At 37.2% G+C, this 21016-nt stretch overlaps 1 protein-coding gene across 1 annotated transcript in view; it reads right to left on the bottom strand.

The window, feature by feature from the left end:
• Positions 1-21016, bottom strand: part of ANK2 (ankyrin 2) — a 200409-nt gene that overhangs the window by 55619 nt on the left and 123774 nt on the right. The window contains exons 24-27 of the mRNA XM_064510615.1: positions 9911-10055; positions 4345-4447; positions 3608-3711; positions 9-50 (exon numbers count right to left, since the gene is read on the bottom strand). Of these exons, the coding sequence (XP_064366685.1) occupies positions 9-50; positions 3608-3711; positions 4345-4447; positions 9911-10055 (394 nt within the window). The remainder of the gene's footprint in view (positions 1-8; positions 51-3607; positions 3712-4344; positions 4448-9910; positions 10056-21016) is intronic.

Here is a 21016-nt window from a genome sequence, read left to right as displayed (position 1 = left end):
TCATTTACCTTGTTAGCATGGATCCAGTCTCCTTTTTTGCAGACAGGCAGCTAAGAATGATAATTCACATTATTTGTCACAGTTTCAGCCGCTGACTCACTTGTCTTTTTCCCCTTTTCATTGATGGAAGCAACAACTTCCAGAAAGGTAAATTCACTAATAGCCCAGCTGTTTCATCTTATCAGATGCAAATACTGATACATTTGGAACATCTATTTGTCAAACAGATTAATCTCTTCTTCATCAAATTAAATCAATATTTCTCATTAAATAGGAGTTTTATTATGAACATATTAGACTCAGAAAAACTGCAGAGCTGCTGCATAACTTGCTGTAGAACACAGAAGCAAGTTAATGTCAGAGAATTACCTAAAGCTCCTCATTCTTAGTGCCATATTACTGACAATGTGACAAAATTGCCTTTCTTGTTATCTACCATACCTTCACACATTTGTCATGAAAATTCTTCATACTATAATCGAACACAACTAAATTAGGAGGTTTCGTTCACCATATCATTAGAACTCAGGTGTGAAACACAACATAATAATTTTGCACATCATCTATACTTTAAAAGTCACACAATTGCACTCAGCCTTATCTTTACCATTCACGCTTAACTACTGTGGGTAATAGAGACATAAGAACATGACAGTGGCAAAGAATGTCTAAATGGTGCAAGTGAAGAGAAACCTTCCAGTTCACTGTGTTTTGCCTTTCAACTTAATGAAAATATTATATGCCCTTCCACAATAGGATATTGTGAAGTACAAGACTGAAACTGTGAAACACATTTGCATTTATGTAGGCATTACTTCTCTCTCTCATAATACTTGAACAGGATACACAGTATCCCCTAACATTATCAGCAAAGCAGTAAAACTCTACCTTATTGGACATATAGCATCCCAAATTTATGACATATTGAAAGATCTTTAACTTCGCTGAATATGTAAGATCTCAGTTTTATCAGAAGAAGCAAATCTAATTTACTGAAAGGCAGTTTAAAAGTCATGGGGAAAATTATAAAGCTGCAGGAATTTATACTTCTGCTTTAAGCCAATGTATGAAAATATTCAGAAACAGCTAACTGTGCAAAATTACCAGATGTTTATGTTGAGACTGTGTGCACCAAAAAAGTGTTACCCCTTAAAAGAGAACAATTTCTTGGTTTTGAAATGGCTGTCAGAGATTCTTACCAAAGATTTTGCTTTTCTTATGTCACATTGAAATTATCCACATATTGAAACAATAGTTCTATTTAAATTTTAAAGAGAGGTTAAAATGCTTTCCTTTTCTGAAATTTCAGACATAGGAGATGCTTTGGTCAGTTATACAAAGGTTGAAATACATGTCTATGAAATTCCACACCAATAAGACAACATTTCTTTATAAATTCATCCCTTTGCCTGTGGGTGTCACTCTGTGATTAACAGAAACACTTCCCTACAAGGGGAGCTCAATAAGAATCCAACAATTTGGGGTTAGCCACTGAAGTACTGCAGAGGGAAAGCAGTGTTAGTCTTTTTTCAGATTGCACAGAGTACAAAACAGATGATCTGCGCCAAATAAATTACTGCCCAATTCCTCTCTGATGTATTACTTTATAAAAACATGGTCTAAATTCAATACATATCCCATGTCTTGGGCAAATACATAAGACCATAGCCTTGCTTAAAGCCACTAAAAATGTTATAAAGCATTTGTTTTCAAACACTAAGTAAAGACTTTTCTTTTGTAATAGAAGTATACAATTTCAAGGCATGCAACTGAAATTTCAACAGTGTTGCTAGTTCACAAGAACCCAGTAAGGATAGTGCCCGTCTGTGTATGAAGGAGGCTGTAGGTGACAGAAGGGGTGTAAATTACGAATGTATCTGTTGTTTCAGCTAAGTGAACGCAACAATTATGCACACAGCACTTTTTCAGTTGTTTTCAGTTTTAAAATAAGGTGTTACAAGTGGAACTCTAGTAGGCAATGTATTTTCCAAAAAAAGATGCAATCAAGATGCACCTCAGCAGTTTATAGCACATGATAACTTAATGATGGCTAAATCTAAGCAAGATAAAAATGAAGTGTTGTGCCATCTTTCCCAAAGGCTGAGTAATTGTTATTATAGGTGTCTTTTAAAAAATATTTAGTAGCAGGTTATTTGGGATATATAAAAAGAAGAATGGAATTGTGTTGTGTTAAATATCATTATTTCATATAAGGCTGCAGAGAGAGTCATTTCTATTAAAGTTAGATATTCTTACTCTACCACTGGCATCCTGGTCATCCAAAAGAAGCTAAAATATCACTAATTTTTCTTTAGATAAAAACACAGAACGATTGCACATCTAAGAAACAAATACCACTCTTCTAGAAAGTATTTAATTCATCCTCAGTAATCACTCTACAGACCTATGTTTCTGAAAGTGAAAAGTAATACATCCTTTGGAAAAAGCCTGCAAACTATTTAGGGTTAGAATAAGCCATGAAAACAATTTTAAAGCTTAGATCTTGGCGTATGTATTAACATATATGTGCTGTGCAAGTTAAGTATTTTCATTTTGTTTGTTAGTTTTAGAGCTCAAGAAAAACAAATCCAAACAACACTGGCCACAGCCAAATAAACAGCTACCAGCTAACATACAAACTTCCCATATATACCATGAATTAGTTAATTTACAATCCCAGTTATGACAATATTGTTCCTCTTCTGGACCGGGACCACCAGTCATTCCAAATTGGACTCCAGTGTTACTTTTGAAAGATATGGACTAACGACTGTTGTAAACTCATTTGAGATTAACAACATGTCCAGCAGTGCTACATGGGACATAACTCCATGGAAATGAAATACTTTTGTATGACAGCACTTCATTATGAATTCATAGGTACATGCCTCATCAAATCTGATGTGTAAAGAGTAAGATTACTTAAAACACAGCAAGTAAGAGTACTTAAAACAAATGTTCTCACAGGCTTTGAGACCAACCAAGATAACCTTTATAAGGATAAATTTGGCTGGGCCTGCATTTCAGTCTGTCTTGCTCCATTTCAATGAGCTTGTATGAATGCAAAGGCTTACAAAAAAGTCAGCTGTGAGGATACATGAACGCAGTGGCCAGATACCTGTAAGCCGTAAAGTCTTTAGCTTGCTTGAATACTACTTGCTTCTGGTAATTTAAAATCCTTAGCTTTTTATTAGTAATCCTGACAACCTGGAGTTGAAGCTTATCTAAACTACTTCATTAGCATGGGAAGCACTCACCATCTGGACTGATTAGGCCACTGGTCTCAATTATCACTAACTTTACACAAGCACTGTATTTGTGATTTCTCCGTAAAACCTACACAGATGAACATGTTTGTTTGTGGATTCCCTCTCATTCCTCTCAAACCTGACAGTGGGCTCACTGGCATCAACACACTGACTTCCAGTGGATAGTCTCTGTACTCAGACTTGCATGACTGGCAGAATTTAAGTGATCGTAACAATTTACTGCCAGCTCTAAGAGGCAATGAAGAAAAATTGAACTCTGGATTAAGCATTAGCTGAAGCTGCTGCTACTGCAGATATTCTATTCCTTTTTTAAGTATAATGCTAATTGATACACTCACCCTGAATGAATAGGGCTGGAAGAGAGAGCCACGTTGTCCAAGTTTTCAGGGCCCCAGCTTAACCGATATGAATTCCTTTCAGCTTCTTTGGCCAGAGTTGCTACCTTGATAAGCAAAAAAACCCCTTCATTTTACTACAATAAAATCAATTAACCAACCAAACAATAAAAATATGTGCTTTGCATAGCAGTACCTAAACAGTTTAAGCATTTTTTAAATAAAAAAGGAGTAATAATAGCATTATGATATTAGAAACTCCTTACTGTAACATTTTGTACTTCCTCAAAGCAATTGTGTGTGTTACTGGTCCCAGTGAATAGGAATGCTGTGATTTACCAAACTGATAATTTCTAAATCATTTTTTCACTATAGGCATGCTTCAGAGTAGTATCATGGAGGAAAATGTCTTTGAGTTTGTTAGATGACCTGAATAACTGGCCCAGTGGCTGTTAATATTTTTTTAAAATCATGTAAAATGGAGAATTTTATAAAGACAGTCCATGTATTACATTAATACAGCTTATCCATTTATTTTGGAATAGAGTTTAATATTGCACTCTATTTGGAATCGAGTTAAATATTAATTAATATTAATGTGCCATTAAATATCAACTGAAATTGGAGAGATTTACATTATAAGAAGTAAAGCAGCACACACTATGTTATACCATTAGTATAATCTTTTCACATTTCTGTATTTGTCCAACAGAGAGGTGAATTTAAGAGATTTCGCTTACCTGCTGGCTGGGGATTACCACTGTATCATCAATCATGGCACTGTCCCTCAGGTAGGAGGCATGGCTCAGTGTGTGGGACCTGTCTGAACTGAAGGATCGCAGGCTGGCAGGTTGGTAGGATGCCATAGCAATATATCAGCAGTACAGATGATGTTGCAAAGGTGTGATGAGAGATCAAGTGGGAGAATGAAAAAAGCGTGCTATTAGCAAATATGATGCAACTTCCAGGGGAAGTATATATATACGGGGGGAAAAAAAGAGAGCTCTACAAATCTCTGTGTTATGCTACCTTTCTGACCAAGAGCCACAAAGTCTTTTGATTGATTTTTCTTATTTGCTTCAGATGAAGAACCTAGAGATTAATCTAGATTACAGTCTATTTTATATTCACAAATGCTTTATACTTGGCTTTGTGGCCTAATAGTTTCTGTATAATAAAGAGCAGGAATTCCTTCTGAGGCTCTTCGAAGGTGTTATCTCTCCCGCTGAGTAACATAAGCAAACCACACAGGAAAACCAAAATGCTAATGTCTGAAGAGAAGCTGAAATGACTCTTTCTGAAGCTTTGTTCTGATCTACTCTCTCCCATTGAAACTGTAATGAGTAACCTTGATATTGTCCCCTGGAAGGTACACACAGTAACATGAATTGTGGCCAGCCACATGCTCCTGTGTAAAACAAAATTCCTCCTCTGTACACCAAGAGCATCTTGAGAAAGGCAATCCAAAATGTTAGCACCGTTTTCTTTGTAAGTACACGCAGCTCTGCAGAAAACTGGTTGCTGTAGCAATGACAGATGCAAGGCGGTAATAAGCTGCTTCCAAGCACTGGCTCAGAATTTAACTGCAGGATCTACTAGCAAAAAGCAAAAAAGACAAAAAAAAAAAAAAAAGAAAAAAAAGAAAAAAGACACCACAACAAGGACATATTGAGGTAAATGGGGTTTCTGCTACCAAATAGCACTATTTTCATCCTTCAGATATTTACTATCTATAGTATTATGATAGTTATTTTTTCAAAAATAGATCAGCCACCTTCAGATGTTGTAAGTACACTCTGACGTTGTTTGATACCCTGAAGAATACAGCACACACATCTGAAGGGAGGGGTTTTATTTTTATGCTTTACACCTCCATGAGTAATGCTCATAATGACTGACATGCAGTATCAGAATAATAGGCCATTCATCTATATAAGTAGGTTTTTAAAGGATAATTAGTTTTCAGTAGTTGGCAATAAAAATGTCACGTTTACACTATGGACATGAGATTTAAATGACTTTAAATGAAGATTTTGTTGGAAGTCAGATTTTACCATCTGAGTCATACCAGTCAGGCCTGTTTAATATAGCTACAGTCCCTCAACATTATTTTTTAGGATCCATTTTTAAAAGCAAATGGTTATCTTATTTTTATTAGAAATATATAACACTGAACGAATGATCAATACTATTGATCATTAGCATTATCAATGGCATATTTAGCAAAATCAATGGATTGTACAAAATTGAAAGCAAAGGTAAGTATTACACAAATATCAGCCTTGGCAAGGTGTTGTGAGAAAAAAAAAACAATAACAAATGATATTTCTCTTGCATGTCATGAAATATTTTTCACCCAGACAAATGGAAGAGGTGAAATGTGTAAGGTTGATATGCACTGTATTTTGGGGATTATGTGTTTCTGGAATAAAATTTTGAATCCATTAAAACAACATTTCTATTGATTTCAATAGGGCCAGTAGTTCACCCTAACTGTCTGCATAAAACTTACTTCAGAAAAGAGTTGTGAAAGGGAATCTTGACTGAAGGGTATTTTGATTATATATATAGTGCTTTAGTAATATTTTAGCGTAAATTAGGTAGGCAGAGGACACTTCGCTTATTCATAACAACAGTACTTCAAGTAAACATTTGTTCTTTGGGTGAAAAATAACCTTCAGCAGCAGACCCCATTTGCCATCATCATCCTTTATTCATTTTAATATTTAATGCTTTCAGAACTAGTTTACAGTGCCATGCAATGCTTGAGCAAAGAAGTTCGCCATCCAAGTTGTAGGTACTGCCATTCAGCTAATGACATGTCCTGCATAGATACTGAATGAAAGGAAGTATGTACAAGATTCAACTGCTTGTCCGTATGGTGATTTTGTCCATGTTCTTCTGTAAGTACCTGACATTGCTACTACCACCACTACAACTAGCCCACCACATACCCAGTATGTGGTACATGCATGTAGGTTCCCGCACACATACCCATACATTGAGGCTATGGACTTTACCAACAGGCAAGATAGCCATACAAGCCTGACTGAGGTCTTCAGTAAATTACAAGTTAAAATTTTCTACTACACTTCATTTGAAAACTAATCTTGACGTGACACTGCCCCTCTTTGTGCAGTGTACCAGCTACATGAAGAGCAAACCAGTAGCTAAGGTCTGTGTTTCTGAGACTTAGGAATAAAGGTTGTGGCACTTGACAGAACCAGTTAAGAGGTATGTATACTATTTGTTATTGTAACAGCTATTCAGGAATTCTGTGAAGAAAATGACCCTCAGTGAGACAGATGACACGCCTAAATACAGATTCTTATCCAATCTGGCTGTTAATTCTCAATTGCAGCGGTTGTGGAGCCATTTGCTCAGGCACAGAGACGACCTTTGAACTGTGAAACCCAGGAACACTACAAAGCTCCTGCACAGAAGTGTGTCTTGCCCGTGTCAGGGCAATGTATTGGGCAGGCATGTATTACGTACCCCTCCTAAGTCTTATGTGAACCGCAGGTGGCATCCAGAAAAGAGCAACAGCATACTCCAGTCACACTTATAATCTGGGTGATGGGGAGACCACACTGCAGTGCACATTCACTTGCCAACCTAGACAGAGCTCTAGCAGTCTCTCAGTCCATCTGAGTCTACTGGTTGTTAGCAGTACATGGTATTTCAGAAACCTTGGAAAAGAACCTGCTCCCACTGAAAATTGTATAAATCAGCCTTGAAAATATTTCTCTATTTAAAGACTGAAAGCCTTCCCCACACCTGTCACAATTCAGGAGAGTAGATGGGACCTACACTGAATACGAGTCTTTCAAACAGTGGTGATCTGATACAGCCTGAATCATTTCTTGCTCTCAATATCCAGAGGGAGAATCCAGCTACTATAGTCCATTCGTTTCATTTTTATTCTACCACTGTTTCTCCACACAAGAAAGGAAAACAGCTAACTTCTTCAGCAGCACGATGACAGAAGGACAGCTACCAGCTATTGTAGACTAGTGCAACTCCGCTGATTCTTGCTAACAGTATCTTTACAGGAATCAGGGAACTTTCTAAAAGACAATAGCTATATCCTACTACGGCCTCCCTCGATAGAGTGTACTGGTGGATCAGTATTTGCCACTGCATATCATACTCATCTGAAATTGTAACTACCTCCAACAGCAATCTCTTCTCAAAATCAACATTCCGGTGTACAGCAGGCCTCCAAAATGGATGAACAAAGACAGGTGCCATTAAAGTATATAGGGATGACATATTTTCATGCTATGTAATACCTACCTGGGCATGGTGCTAATGAAAGCATATGAAAAAGAATGAAGGGGAGAGAGAAATAAAATAAATAGGGAAGATGGTTACAAAATAAAATAAATGTTTTTAAATCAAACTGTTTGATGCATAAGATTACATGAGTACAAACTACTTATATTATTTTGCTTTGCTGAATTTCTTGAAAGATCAAAGTCAGTGTAATGCAATGAAAGTTATATTACACCAAAAGCAAAATAATTTAAGCAGTCTCTAAAAACTCTTATAAACAGTAACCTTACAGTGACAAAAAATGAGATCATGGAGTTTAAAAAGCACACCTTTTTCTTTCACTCTGCCTCCGTGTATCATTTTGCTTCATTTCAATGCAACCACACTTGATATGGGATGTGAAATCATTTTCATACAACAGAAAATAGGACACATTTAAGTATCAATTATATGCCAGTGAAAATCTACCGAAATCCATGGACTGTATTTAAAAGCTAAACTATTTCAAACAACAGCTGAAATGGGCTTAACATTTGACTGCACAATCATTCCTATACAATATGTTAAAATAAATAGATAAAACATTGTTACCATTGAAACAGCATGATAATGGTGAAACGTTCTGATTTTTAAGCATTCTGATGTAGTTCATAAACATCCTCCGAGACTCAAAAGCAACAGTCACTTCATTTTCAGTGGATTTATTGGAGCTGTCTAAAAACCAGCAGACTCCAAGTTTAGAAGGCCTGAACGATGAGGGATTTAGACATGCTGTGAGGCAAACTGAACTGTTTCCTGACACCTATTGTTCCAAGAGCAATTCATAGCCTACTGAAGTAAACAGAATGGATCCTACTGATTTCACTGAGCTTGGGAAATGCTGCCAGAATAACAACGAAGACTGGAAAACGAGGTAGGCTAAAAATCCTTTCTGTTGCCAAGATCTCAACCATTTTTTTCCCCCTCCTTCAGTGATTCCATCCTTCAGTGATTCTAAACGTGATAAATCCGGAGACGTTACTGATTTAAACCAGATGCTGCCATTTTCAAACAGGAATGCCTGGGTAGCCTATTCTAAATTAGAACTGTGGGTATTAATCTGCCAAATTAGGTACCTGAATCTATGTTTATACTCACTAGTAAAAGCTGTCATTTTGAAAATGGAACCCCATATTTTATGTAGACTACAGTGACATCCTCTAAATTAAAAGAGATCTTTTTAAAGCATAGAGCCCTCTGTCTCTTCTGTCTCATTTTATTTGCACTTTTATAACATTTGACTCAAAATCAGAAATACTTAAGTTACAGGCATTATTATTCCACAAATAAATCTAGATCTCAGTTCAACTTGTTAGATATATTCAAGCCAATGTTTTTCTGGACTGAACACACCTTCTTATTTCTAATGTAAATCTCTTTTTATTCAGTGCTTAAATATTGTGCTGTGCCAATGAAAGGAAAATTATTCTCTTTCCTGTTAATTCAACCATTAGGAAACAGGGCAAGAGCCAACATGCTTGCTGACAATATATTCACTACCAATCTAATGTGGAATGACTAAGTCCGTTGTTCCTTTCCTGATAGCTATAGCCTGCAGATAACTCAAAAAAGCCACCTAAATGCTGAAACACCCTGTCCACCTACCCACCCGTTCCCTGACTCATGACAGGAGGAGATTGGGATGATTCATGAGCCCTTTCCATAGTCGACCACACTGTTCTTCCTTTGCCCAACCACAAAGACAAAAAAGCAAGCCATGCCTTTTAAAGATCCAGGTAGGAATCACAAACAAATTCTTCCCTAGACTCTGAGTATTAGTGCCAAATGTATCTGTTTCTGGACTGGTCAGGAAATATTCCTCCTGACCACACAGGCTTCTGCAAAGCGACAGCTGGCATACTGACATTCCTAATAAAGAAAGCCTGACGAGTGCATTCCAGATCTACCTTGAATTAGAAACACTGACAAAGGGACTTTAAATTATAACAAAGTACATCTAGAATTTCTGTATGTATGTGCCCAGGCAAATACCTGTCAGATCGTCCTCCTTCCAAGCTGTACCTCAGGTAGTTCATACCATCTAGGAACTGGCTGCTTGGTAAAGAGTCATCTCCTAGTTCTTTGAGGTCTTCTGGCCTAAGGTACTCTCCTCCATCTCCTGTCATTGTGTCATCACCTTAAAAGCAAACATGCAAAGGAAACAGATAAGCGCACACACAAGTTTGATTTCAGTTACATGTTGGGATCTAACAGCTGGACGGTAAAAAGAACAAGACAGCAATTTCCACTCAGGAAACACTGCAATCCACAAGCAATTAATGTACTTAACAAAACTGGCACATCAAGCAGGATAAACAAAAAAAACCAAAATCAAGGTGAATAATCAAATGGATTTAATCTAAATTTTGCTGTTGCACATACTGGTAAGGGGCATATTTCTTTGTTACTCTGCAAAGCATGGTTTCTCTGTTGTTCCTTTATCTATTTTCGCTCTCTGGTGATAGCTATAAGGTATCACTGCCTGACACTTTAAGATGAAACATAACCCCTTGTTTGATTGTATGCTATGTGTTTTCAGCTGAAAAGGTGTTTTCCCTAACCCTATGCCTGATAGCTTCAAATCCCAATTTAAACTCTCTGCTGTCCAAACTCCACATCATATGAAGCGCTCTCACCCAAGTTCCAACACTTGCGCAATCGGCAAAAAATTTTTATTTCTAAAACATGGCAATATGCGGAAACTAGAATTAAATCCACATGCATAGCTGCTATGGTTAATTAAGCAGAAAATAATTCAAAATGAATCAAAGCCTAAATGGTATTAGATTATCCCATATATTATCCTTTTTGCATATATTCTGAATATCAACAAATTTTATTTTTTTTTTTTTAGCTCCCAAATGATTTTCCCCAGGAAATACTGTCTATATGATGTCACAGTTTGGTTTTCCTCAGCAGACTAATAAAACACCTTACATTGCCAAGCAGCGTGTAAATGTTTCTTCTCATTCCCATTCGCAACATGGTTTCTCCTTGCAGTTTCTGCCTGCAGTGGTATTTATATCTGTACCTTTCCAGCCAGTTCCCAACCATTAATTACTAATGTATGAGCCCGCCAGGGGCTCGGGGCAACCCGCAGAACCCCACAATATGACCGCAGCCCACCAACATCTTCAAGTTTCCTCATATTCTGAGCTGCACTGGCAAATGTCAAGAACCTGAAGCTCATGCCTAGTTACATGAAGCAGACTGCAGCTGTAATACAGAAGCAAAGTCTTCAGAGGCTACACATCCTAGCTGTGGGATCCTGATATGCTGGGAAGCACCTGGAGGGTGGTATTAAGGTTAGACAACTGGTATCCATGCTATTCCATGGAAGGATAGTTGCCACTTCTGCGATAGAAAGTCTTAATAAAGCAATATTGTCATCAAGTAATTATTTTTACCGGTGCTATTCCTGGTAAAGCATCTGGCAAAGCACTTTTTTTCCCACAAAACGTTATTAGCATTGCAAGCTACATGAGTGGTGCTCACTTCTGAAGACAGAAACCTTCATTATTCCTTTTCATGAAACCAATCAAACTAGTTTTTCTAGCTTGCTTTTTCATCTGATAAAGACATGCGTAACTTCTCATCTAAAACCAAATAATCTGAGGCTTTTAAAGAGTTTGTGTATATGTACACAAATATCACATGTAAAAATGAGACCTAAATCTTTTTAGTGTAATAACAAAAGCCCTTGAAAATTCCATCTGCCCACATTAAGAGGGAGAAACTGGGCACTGTTTCACAGAAAACAGTAAAATGCATTTAATCATTGCATGTTTCCTGTCTTCTGACAGATGATGCCTCCTGTTTCCTGGAAATGTCACATTATAAAGCACAGGGCTTAGTGAAAACTTGGAAGATATTAAGGCAATGCTGTTAATCAAACAATAAAAGGAATTTCAAGTTATATTTCAAATAAACTAGATACTTAGCCAGACATTCCATCCATAATAGAAACAAAGGCAAAATCTTCACTGCTTTCATCACATCCACATCCTTTACAAAAAAAAAAAAAAAATCCAAACTCTACTAGTATTTCAACTTTGGCCTCTCATCTAAGAGTTGTCAAGAATGGGGCTAAATAACACTAGCTGTCTTGTATGATGTGAACATCTGCAAACAGTAATAAGACTATCCATGAATATTTTACAACATCTTCTAAACATCTATCTGTCGGTATTACAGCTTACATGCTAGTACACTAGTCTTGAGTCAATGAGCTGGAAGTTAAAGTCACTCCCCACAACTCCTGGTGCCCTTCCATCTTTCCTTAATAACAGAAACACTCCCCCCCCCCCCCCCCCCAAAAAAAAAAAAAAAAAAAAAAAAAAACAAGTGTGCAGCCTACTGTATGAAGAACTGGTGTGTTACGTCTGAATGACCGTGTAGCAATGTAGCATTTCATTTAACTGTGGATACCTCAGTGTCTGAATTCCTGATCTGCAGGGCAACTGCACATAGGTAAAGCAAATTATTTTGAGTCTGTGTAACAAGCACTCATTCATCCTGCCAGTAATACTGCACTGACATTTAAATATCTGACATAAATTCCTATATTATAGGAAAAATATTCCTATATTCCTGAGCTACATTCTTGAGTCTTAATCAATTCTTTGTACTGGAATTTGCACAAAAACATATAAAGACATGTTATCTGCTTAGAAGAAATTATATATTCAGCTGACCGTGACCTTTCTTCACACAGCAAATCTTACCAGATGGTAGCTATGTAAAGGTGCAAGAAATTACCTTTCTTAATCATGCTGGAAACAATTCATCTGCCATCATATTCCCCATCAAATTAATGACAGTCACATTTTCACCACTTATTAAGCAGTTCATGATGCACACAGCACTTGACATTGATGTTCCACAGGTTATTGTTAATCACTTAGTGATTTACCTTATTCTTGTTAATCACTTAGTGATTACCTGAGAGAACACCTTCATTTCTTCAGTTGCATCAACAGACTTGCGGACATGAGAAAATGGACTACAAAACACTGGCTGACTGAACTTGCACTGTGCCCCAATTACAGAATTCCTGTTCAGCCTTGGCCACATCATTGCCACCACCCATCTCTCAAATATCTCCAATGATTTTGTTCAAATCTGAATGTCTGAATATCATATTCTTTAGGACAGTTTTAGAAGGAAATAAAATGCACAGAAGGAAGTATTGTGTACCTGGACTCTCCTAAAAGGAATAGGGTTTTGCAGGTAAGGCCATTGTGACAACAGGAAGTTGAAAACAAAAAAATCCCCAAACCCAGGATTCTTAATTTAACTTCTAAGCAAAGAGTGGCAAATATTTGAGTCCTTATGTTTGCTATTACTATTTTTTTTCACTTTGCAGAATGCAAATAACTCCTAATACCATAGGTGGACCTCTTCCAGAGCGTAACACAGAAAGCGCCATGGTCTCACTGCACTCTCACCAATGATCTGCTCAGTCTGTTAATGTGTCTCCACTGACCAAACTAATGTCTTGGAAGACCCCCGAATGCATATATTTGTACAAGTCTGCAAAACTTGAGGTTCTTTTTGCAAAACTTGAGGTTCTTTCTTCTCTCCTCAGGGGAGGGGTGGAAAGAGAAAAATCAAAGAGGGAGAGATATCACTTTAAGTGAGAAAATGGAAACAAATGGGGGACAGAGATGAAAGGAGGATTGGCAAGGGTCACAGGTTGCAGGGAGAAGGGATCACAAAGACAGTATAAATGTAGCAGGTCATAGGCCTGTTTCTAGGAAGAAATGAGAAGGAACTATGTACCTGCTAAACAAGAGGCTGAAATTTTCTATGAGGTGTCAGTTGCCTTCAACAACTATTAAATCAACTGGCCTCTTCTGCAGAGCTGTGAACTCAGTACTTTACAGGATACAAGAAGAGTAAAGAGAGGGGAAGGGAGGGTAGAAAACTGAATGGATAGGTGAAAAAGAGAGAGACAGTAAATCTGAGAAGCAGAATGGGAAAACTAAATAAACTTAAGAATTTTTATTCTATGCTTAAGGCAAGAAAGGCCTGATAAAGAAACTAATAGTGGACAAGTGAGGACTAGGTTGCTCATTGTTAGTAACACACTACTGTTTTTAAATATGTATTTGTCACAATCAGGCCACCTAAGGGCACACCTACTGTAATCAGTGGAGAGTAACAGGGATTATTGGACTGGTGAATTCCTACTTACCACAGCGCAGAGCTGTGCAGACATGCCAGCCTGTGTTCAGAAGCACTAGAGCCACAACTAACCATTGAGTGCTGTGCCAGAGCCAACAAGCTGTCTGTCACAGGGGCTGTTAACCCAGGGCAGTGTCATGCAGCTGACCTGCGCAGGTATCCCTGCACAACTCTGCACCATGCTGCGCAGCTCAGGTTGGCACTAACTGGGGAACTTTTGCACTGTGCTGTTTTGTGCTGCAGATGCACTCCAGGAAAATTAAACATCTACTTCTGACTAACTTGGAAGCCCTGAACCTGAAGGAACTTTAAGACATTGCTGCCACAGAAACTGAATTAAAATAGCAGCAATGGCATCATTCTGCTGAGTTTCATAGGACTCTGACAGAGCCAGCCTTGCACAGCCACAAAGCAGGGAGCACACAGCTTATCTTGCGAGGAGCAGTCAGCCCTACATATATGTGGTGACTGTGCAGTTAGTGAGAGAGGCAAAGTACTGACATCAAAGCATGAATGGGAACCTTCCCTATAAGACTTAAAAATGCAGCTGCTTGGAGATTTTTCTGTTTGCCTGGATTAAGGATCAAGAATAAACGCCATTGCTAGACATTGCCAAAGCTACATAGAATCAACTCAAAAAACTCCACAACTGATCAACTTTTTGTTCAAATCAGTAATACTCATGTGATGACTCTTACAGCTCTGTTCCTTTTTTTTCTAGATTTAACGATGATCACACATTATTTCTGTGTACTACGAACCCACAATATCCAAATACAGCAACAGATCTCAATTGCTAATTTCTAAGATATCTGTTAGCAGGAAAGGAAGTATCTTGGAAGATTTTTAACTTCTGATGGCCTCTCAGTTAGTAAATATTTGTCTTACTCTAACCTCGTAGTACAGAGAAAACAAAAAGCTAATTTTGATGCTGATGATTTCACGTGTTTGAACACAGGTATTGAGCACCATAAATCACTGAATGGACTACAAACAGACTACATGCTGAGCCCACAGATCTGCTCCTTCAGTGACAGTTTGGCTGAACATAGAGGATTTTATCCAGTCATTATAATTGGAGGACCACAGTGATGCTTCTGTGTTTTGCTTCCTATCTTTCTTAAATTTTAACAAGGGAGTGTTTTTTCCTACATAAATAACAGATTAAATTAAGTAATGATTATAAACCACTTTGAAATCTTTCAACAAAAGTGTATTTTAAATGTAAAATAACATTTAATAGACAATACTTTGGGGCACCCAGCCACATGCACTTCTCCACTTAGCAAGTCAATTTTGGCTCATGGGAGAAGTGTTTAATTAGCATATCTTAAACAGACCAGCTTTGTTCAGAACTTATCCTGCCTACTGTTGTCAGAGAACCATGCAAATGTTTGATCAAGAAATCAGATTAAAAACTTTCACCGCATCATTCTGGATATCTATCTACAGAGTCAATTCATTTAGGACAAAGCTGTAGTTCCCACAGTGTTCTCCTGCTATGTAAGAGAATTGCAAAGAATAACTGCAGCATCAGAAATCCTCTGGAACTGTTTCTCACAAAGCACACACAGAATAAAGGAAAAGGTTAAAAAAAGAGAAAGAAAGAGGGCTGTGATAAAAACTGCCACAAATTGCTTTTAGTAGATGTTTTTAAAGCCACATACAGTTATGTGAGTTTGCCAAAATAATTGTTTTCTTTGCAACATGCAGATAAGTCTACAGCTCCCCATATAAAGTGCTGCTTCTTAAAAGTAACAGATGGAGAAGAGATAGCTACAGCAAGCATGAATTTTTTATGGAATATATAAGCCCTGAAGCATCTTTAATGCAATGTATACTGCAGGGTTTCTCTTGACACTTTCCCTGGAAACCTTTGGTTCCCTACAGTCAATCCACTGTTTAACGGCCCACACACATTAGGAATTTTACGGTGTTACAATAACGTTGGCTATTGCTCTATATTTCTGTACTTTTAGCCAGTCAGGAGAGAAGAGTTCCATACATGACTTTACACAAATCATCATGTCAGCTACTGATAGCTCAATGAAGCACTTACAGAAAGAGAAAGTGAAGGAAAGGAAAAGAAAAAAAGGTTATGTCTACCTTCCAGGGACTCTGTGGAGGGAAAGATGATTGGATTCTGTTTTCTCCTGAATTAGTGTACTGCAAAATTAATTCTAGTATTTGAGAGGTGGCTGCTATGGCGTTTACAAAGCTGTTACGTTGGAACAGGTAACAAAGAATATAAGCACTGCCTTTTTAGGATTTGATCAGGACAAACTGCTCCTCCCTCTCTAAGCCACAGAAACCTGGGAAGGTCACAGATACTAACTGGTATGCTGACAGGTCTGAGGTGCAGTGGGGCTAATGTGCAATGCACATTCAGGCTGGGACTTGAATGAGTTCCTTGTATTGTTTCAAGAAGAGAAATAAAGCACATCCCACAAAGAACTCTTAGCAGGAAGTGATATTAAAAGAACATATTGGGGAAAGTGATGGAGAACTGATTTAGCTTTTTGTTCCACCAGAACACTGCTTTCTTCTTACGGAAGGAAAAAATTCACTCTAAATCAGATCAAAATTACCTAGGAAAACAGGAAATTTCCTCATAATTTGGAACACTTAGATTAGGCATGAAGCAAGGAAAGCTTCGTCTGAGAGAGAGAGATCTATGACTCAGAACAAATCTTTGACCAAGACTCTATGTGCATTAAACTGAAAAGGGAAAAAATGTCTTTGGCTTTTTCCCAAGGATACAAAGTGCTTACTGATTTTGGCTTCGTGAAATTTGAATGGCAAGTAGCAGCCTTTACGTAGCACTTTTAAAAAGATTTGTAAGATGTTATGTACTGACACACAAGTCATCTTTCACAATGATGTTGGTCAGACGGAACAACAGCCATGACATTTTCCCTACACAGAGCAGTAATGTTCCTCTGATTGGAAGGTCTTACTTTGACTACAAAGTATTTGTAAGTACTGTCAGCAACCATAAAATCTTTAGCTAATTAAGATTAATGTAAATGTAAAAACAACCAGTTTTTATCAATCATGTGTGGGAATAACATCTGGTAGCTTTAAAGATTAGTTTAGATCAGATGAGTAAGACTAGTCAAAAACACATTTCCCTTTTTTAATGTGCTGATCATGATTTAGGTGGAGTATTTGCTTCAGTGAACAATCTGTTGTAGGTCCCTCTATATCCTCAATCTCTGACAAAATTACTTTGATGCTCATAATTGCTCATATAATAACAATTCAGGTAAATACCATGTAGGTAAATGCAGTAGTGTCTCCTGGTCATGCTCCTGCCTTACTCCTCCTTTGTATCAACAAATGTGTGCTTGCACTTTTGGTTATGCCTACACATTCCACTGCCATCATTTATTATTGCTAATCTGGTCAATTCTATTCTTCTATGAAGAACACTGATGCAAATGAAAAACACCAGTTTCTTTAAAACTTTTGCCAAAATTTTTGCAGCCTACCCACAATCTCCTATTTTTCATTATTGAAATGTTGACAAGTGAGCTCAATCTTTAGCAAAATCTATCCCACGAAGAATAAAATTAGTGTCTTTCCAATGACAAAAAAAGATTCTTAATTTGTTTATGAAGCTATCTTCTTCTTCAATGCAAAAATTCAACTCTAGTTATTACTTTTTTTTACACTTCTTAGCAACACCATCAACAAAGCTATAATATTTTTAAAAGTATAAAAATGGATCAGCTAACCATAATACTGAGAACATTTAGTGTTGACAACATATGAACAAAAAGAAGGTAACCAGTTTCAGATTTCCTGTTGCATTTGCACATCTGGCACTTAAAAATAAAAAAAAAAAAAAACCCAACTACAACCAAAAACCCAAAAGCTCATTTTGATCATGCAAAAAATAAGAAAATATATATAAATTCAAGAATGCCATGTAAACAGAAACAACTTTGCAGAGTAGCATCCCTTTATCTTGGATGACATTGCTAAGATGACCAAGCAAGAAATCATTCTCATAACAAACCCTTTAGGGCATTTAAAGCTCAAAATTTACTAGGAAATGAGGGACAGATATTGGCATATTTTCAACACAGCATAGTAATTAATATTTTAAGAATTAACTCTTATTTACCAGCTATTTCTTTGTGAGTACAGATTTCTTTCCCTTTCTCGGTTTCAGTTTTGAATAGATAACTTTAGATTTATTTCTGTAAATCAACAGTCTTTGTCTACATTTTATACTACCAGCCATAAAATGGTTGAGTTAATACAGTGGCATTACTCTGGATTTACTGTGTTTTAACGCCCAGCAACAGCAACTGACCTAAGTCTAATCAGCAACAGCTACTGGCTTCAACTTTAACTTCCAGATTTTATTATGAAAACTATGCCTTAAGTCTCATCTAATTAAGACATTACTTCTTCAGAACTACGTGCACATACAACAGCAATGGATTCTGCCCAGATTTAACTGTTCATTTCTCACACATATGACAGCAATATTACCATACTCTAAGGCCATGTATGGTGACACTCAGGAAATTCACTGCCACATCTTAGCATCGTTTATAGCAGTTATAGATGCTGTTAAGGAATTCAATATGTTTATCAAAGAGCAAGCTGCAGTTTCCAGACATATGAACCAATACACTTTGACAGGAAAATATTCTTAGGTACCAGAGCACCTTACCATTTTATAATAACAGTGTTCATAGTAATAGCTAGGTAGCTAGTTATAGGCAGACAGTTACAAAGGTAGGTAAACAGATACATGCAGCATTTTCTTCACAGATCCCAAAATGTCAGACAAAGGAGCTTATCATTATTCCATTCTACAAGTGGAAGTTGAAGACAATTAGAGTGACTCCCACAAAGCCGTCTAAGCATCAGCAGCAGCGCCAGGAATAAATTCCTGACCCTATTAAAGTGTCTATCTGTAAAGCAGTAACTTCTCAGTCCTTGACCTTGGTCTTTTATGAGCATGGTTATATCTGAACTAGATGTACTAAGTAGTTTGAAAATTCTGTTTGCTGTTATTTTGTCCAGAATGGAAAAAAATAGGAAACTATTTTTTCAATAGGAAATAGATTTTTTTTTTCTAATTAGAAATCTGTTGGAATCAGATATGGATTAGCTGTGAACTCTTTTTTGGGAATCTAAGGTCATATATTTGTTGTACTTCAGCGATGCAGTAGCTCAGATATGCCACTTTGTCACCGATCCACATTCATAAAGGGACAGCAAGCCCCACTTTTAAGCAGATACTATCATTTTAAATATGTTTGAATGAGGTATTACCATAATTTTGAGTAAGCTTGGAAACAAAGGTGGAGAAAAAGGAACAACTCTGTGAGAGAAAAAATGCAACACTCTGACCCGTCGGTGATTACCATATGTAGTGATTAATGTATATTTTATTTTGTAAATTCCTTAAGGACACGTGATGAAGCTGTTTCCAGTTTTAGAAACAATTCAACAAATTCTGTGTCCTAATGACTTTCTTCTTAAGATAACTTATTTGTAGATTCTTTTAAAGAAATTCAAATTTAAAAGAAACAGACTTTTGTCTCAACCAATCATAAGGCTGAATCTTTAGCAACTTTTAGACACCTTGTGATAGGGATGCTTTTTCTTCTTTGGATACTGTGATTCTGTCTCACTCACTGTGTACATAAGACTGTTTGCTAGACTTTTCTGTTCTTACACCCCTTCTCTGCAATTGAAATGTCAGTATTAATGACTATGGGGTGTTGATCTACCTTTATGGCAGGCGCTTCAAGAGCATACTGCCATTAACAATGGTGTCTCACTTTCTTCACTGTTTCTACTCCCTTCTGCCTGCAAAAGTAGCCTGGCTGAAAAACAACTCATCAAAACAGAATGGTTTTCAGACTGACCTGTTCTCTGGGTTGGTTCACCATATTGTTGCAAGAAACATTTGTGCTGCAATAACGGAGGGAGTGCGAATGTATAGCTAGAGCTACGACAACTTCTTGTAGCAGCCAGAATTTAGTCTCAAAGGGACAGTGAAACCAGGGCTTCTAAAAGTTAATCGGATTGGAAACAGTAGAAGATGAGGAGGTTCAGAGACACACAAATGACAGGTCTTCCACAACCTGTTTTACTCGTTGGCTTTGTATCTCCTATCTACAGAGAGCTACACTTACTGTATCTTACTGATACACTGATCTTACTGATCTTACACTTACTGATGAGAATCACAAAGATAAATTAACAGCAGTCTGCCCAGCTCTTTTGCCACAAAAATAATGCAAGAAATGAGCACAGAGGAACAGCAACATGTGCCTCATTACCATATTAGCTATATTGGAAAAGAAGAAACAAGTTCCTGCTTTTCTAGATTTTCCAGTATTTTCTAGATTTTTCCAGAATGCCTGGGCTAACAGAAACATCTGCATGAGCTTAACCTTATTAATTCTGTAGATTTCATTTAAATACATTTTAACAAGATGTCCTGCAGTAATTGCACTTTACTGTTGTAAGGATTACCTCAACTGCAAATTGTTTCTTTTGTGGAAGCTTTAAAAGAGCTAAACTTTGTAGTGATATAGAAAAACAGCAAAGCCAAATGCAATGATAAAAAAAGGCACAGTTTTTGTCACTTTAACTATCTGTATGAGGCATTTCTGCTGCCATGGATGTGTGTTTCAGGAATAGCACCACTGAATACCTATGGCCTGTGGGAATCTATAGCGTAATCCTGGCCCTTAAGGAACAGCACATTCTTAATGTCTTTTGCAAGATCAGGTGTTCCACTTCTGAATAGTGATTGTATTACATCTGCATTTTTATGGCACTGTGCACAGTACTAAACAAATAACAATGCATAATAATCTTTAGGAATTCATCATGTTAGACCATAGTACTAATAGAGAGTATAGCAGTAACACACGC

The sequence above is a fragment of the Dromaius novaehollandiae genome, chromosome 4, assembly GCF_036370855.1.
Source record: "Dromaius novaehollandiae isolate bDroNov1 chromosome 4, bDroNov1.hap1, whole genome shotgun sequence".
In the NCBI taxonomy this organism is placed as follows: domain Eukaryota; kingdom Metazoa; phylum Chordata; class Aves; order Casuariiformes; family Dromaiidae; genus Dromaius; species Dromaius novaehollandiae.
The sequence above is the reverse complement of the archived record's forward strand: the minus strand, read 5'-3'. Positions and strand labels throughout refer to the sequence as shown.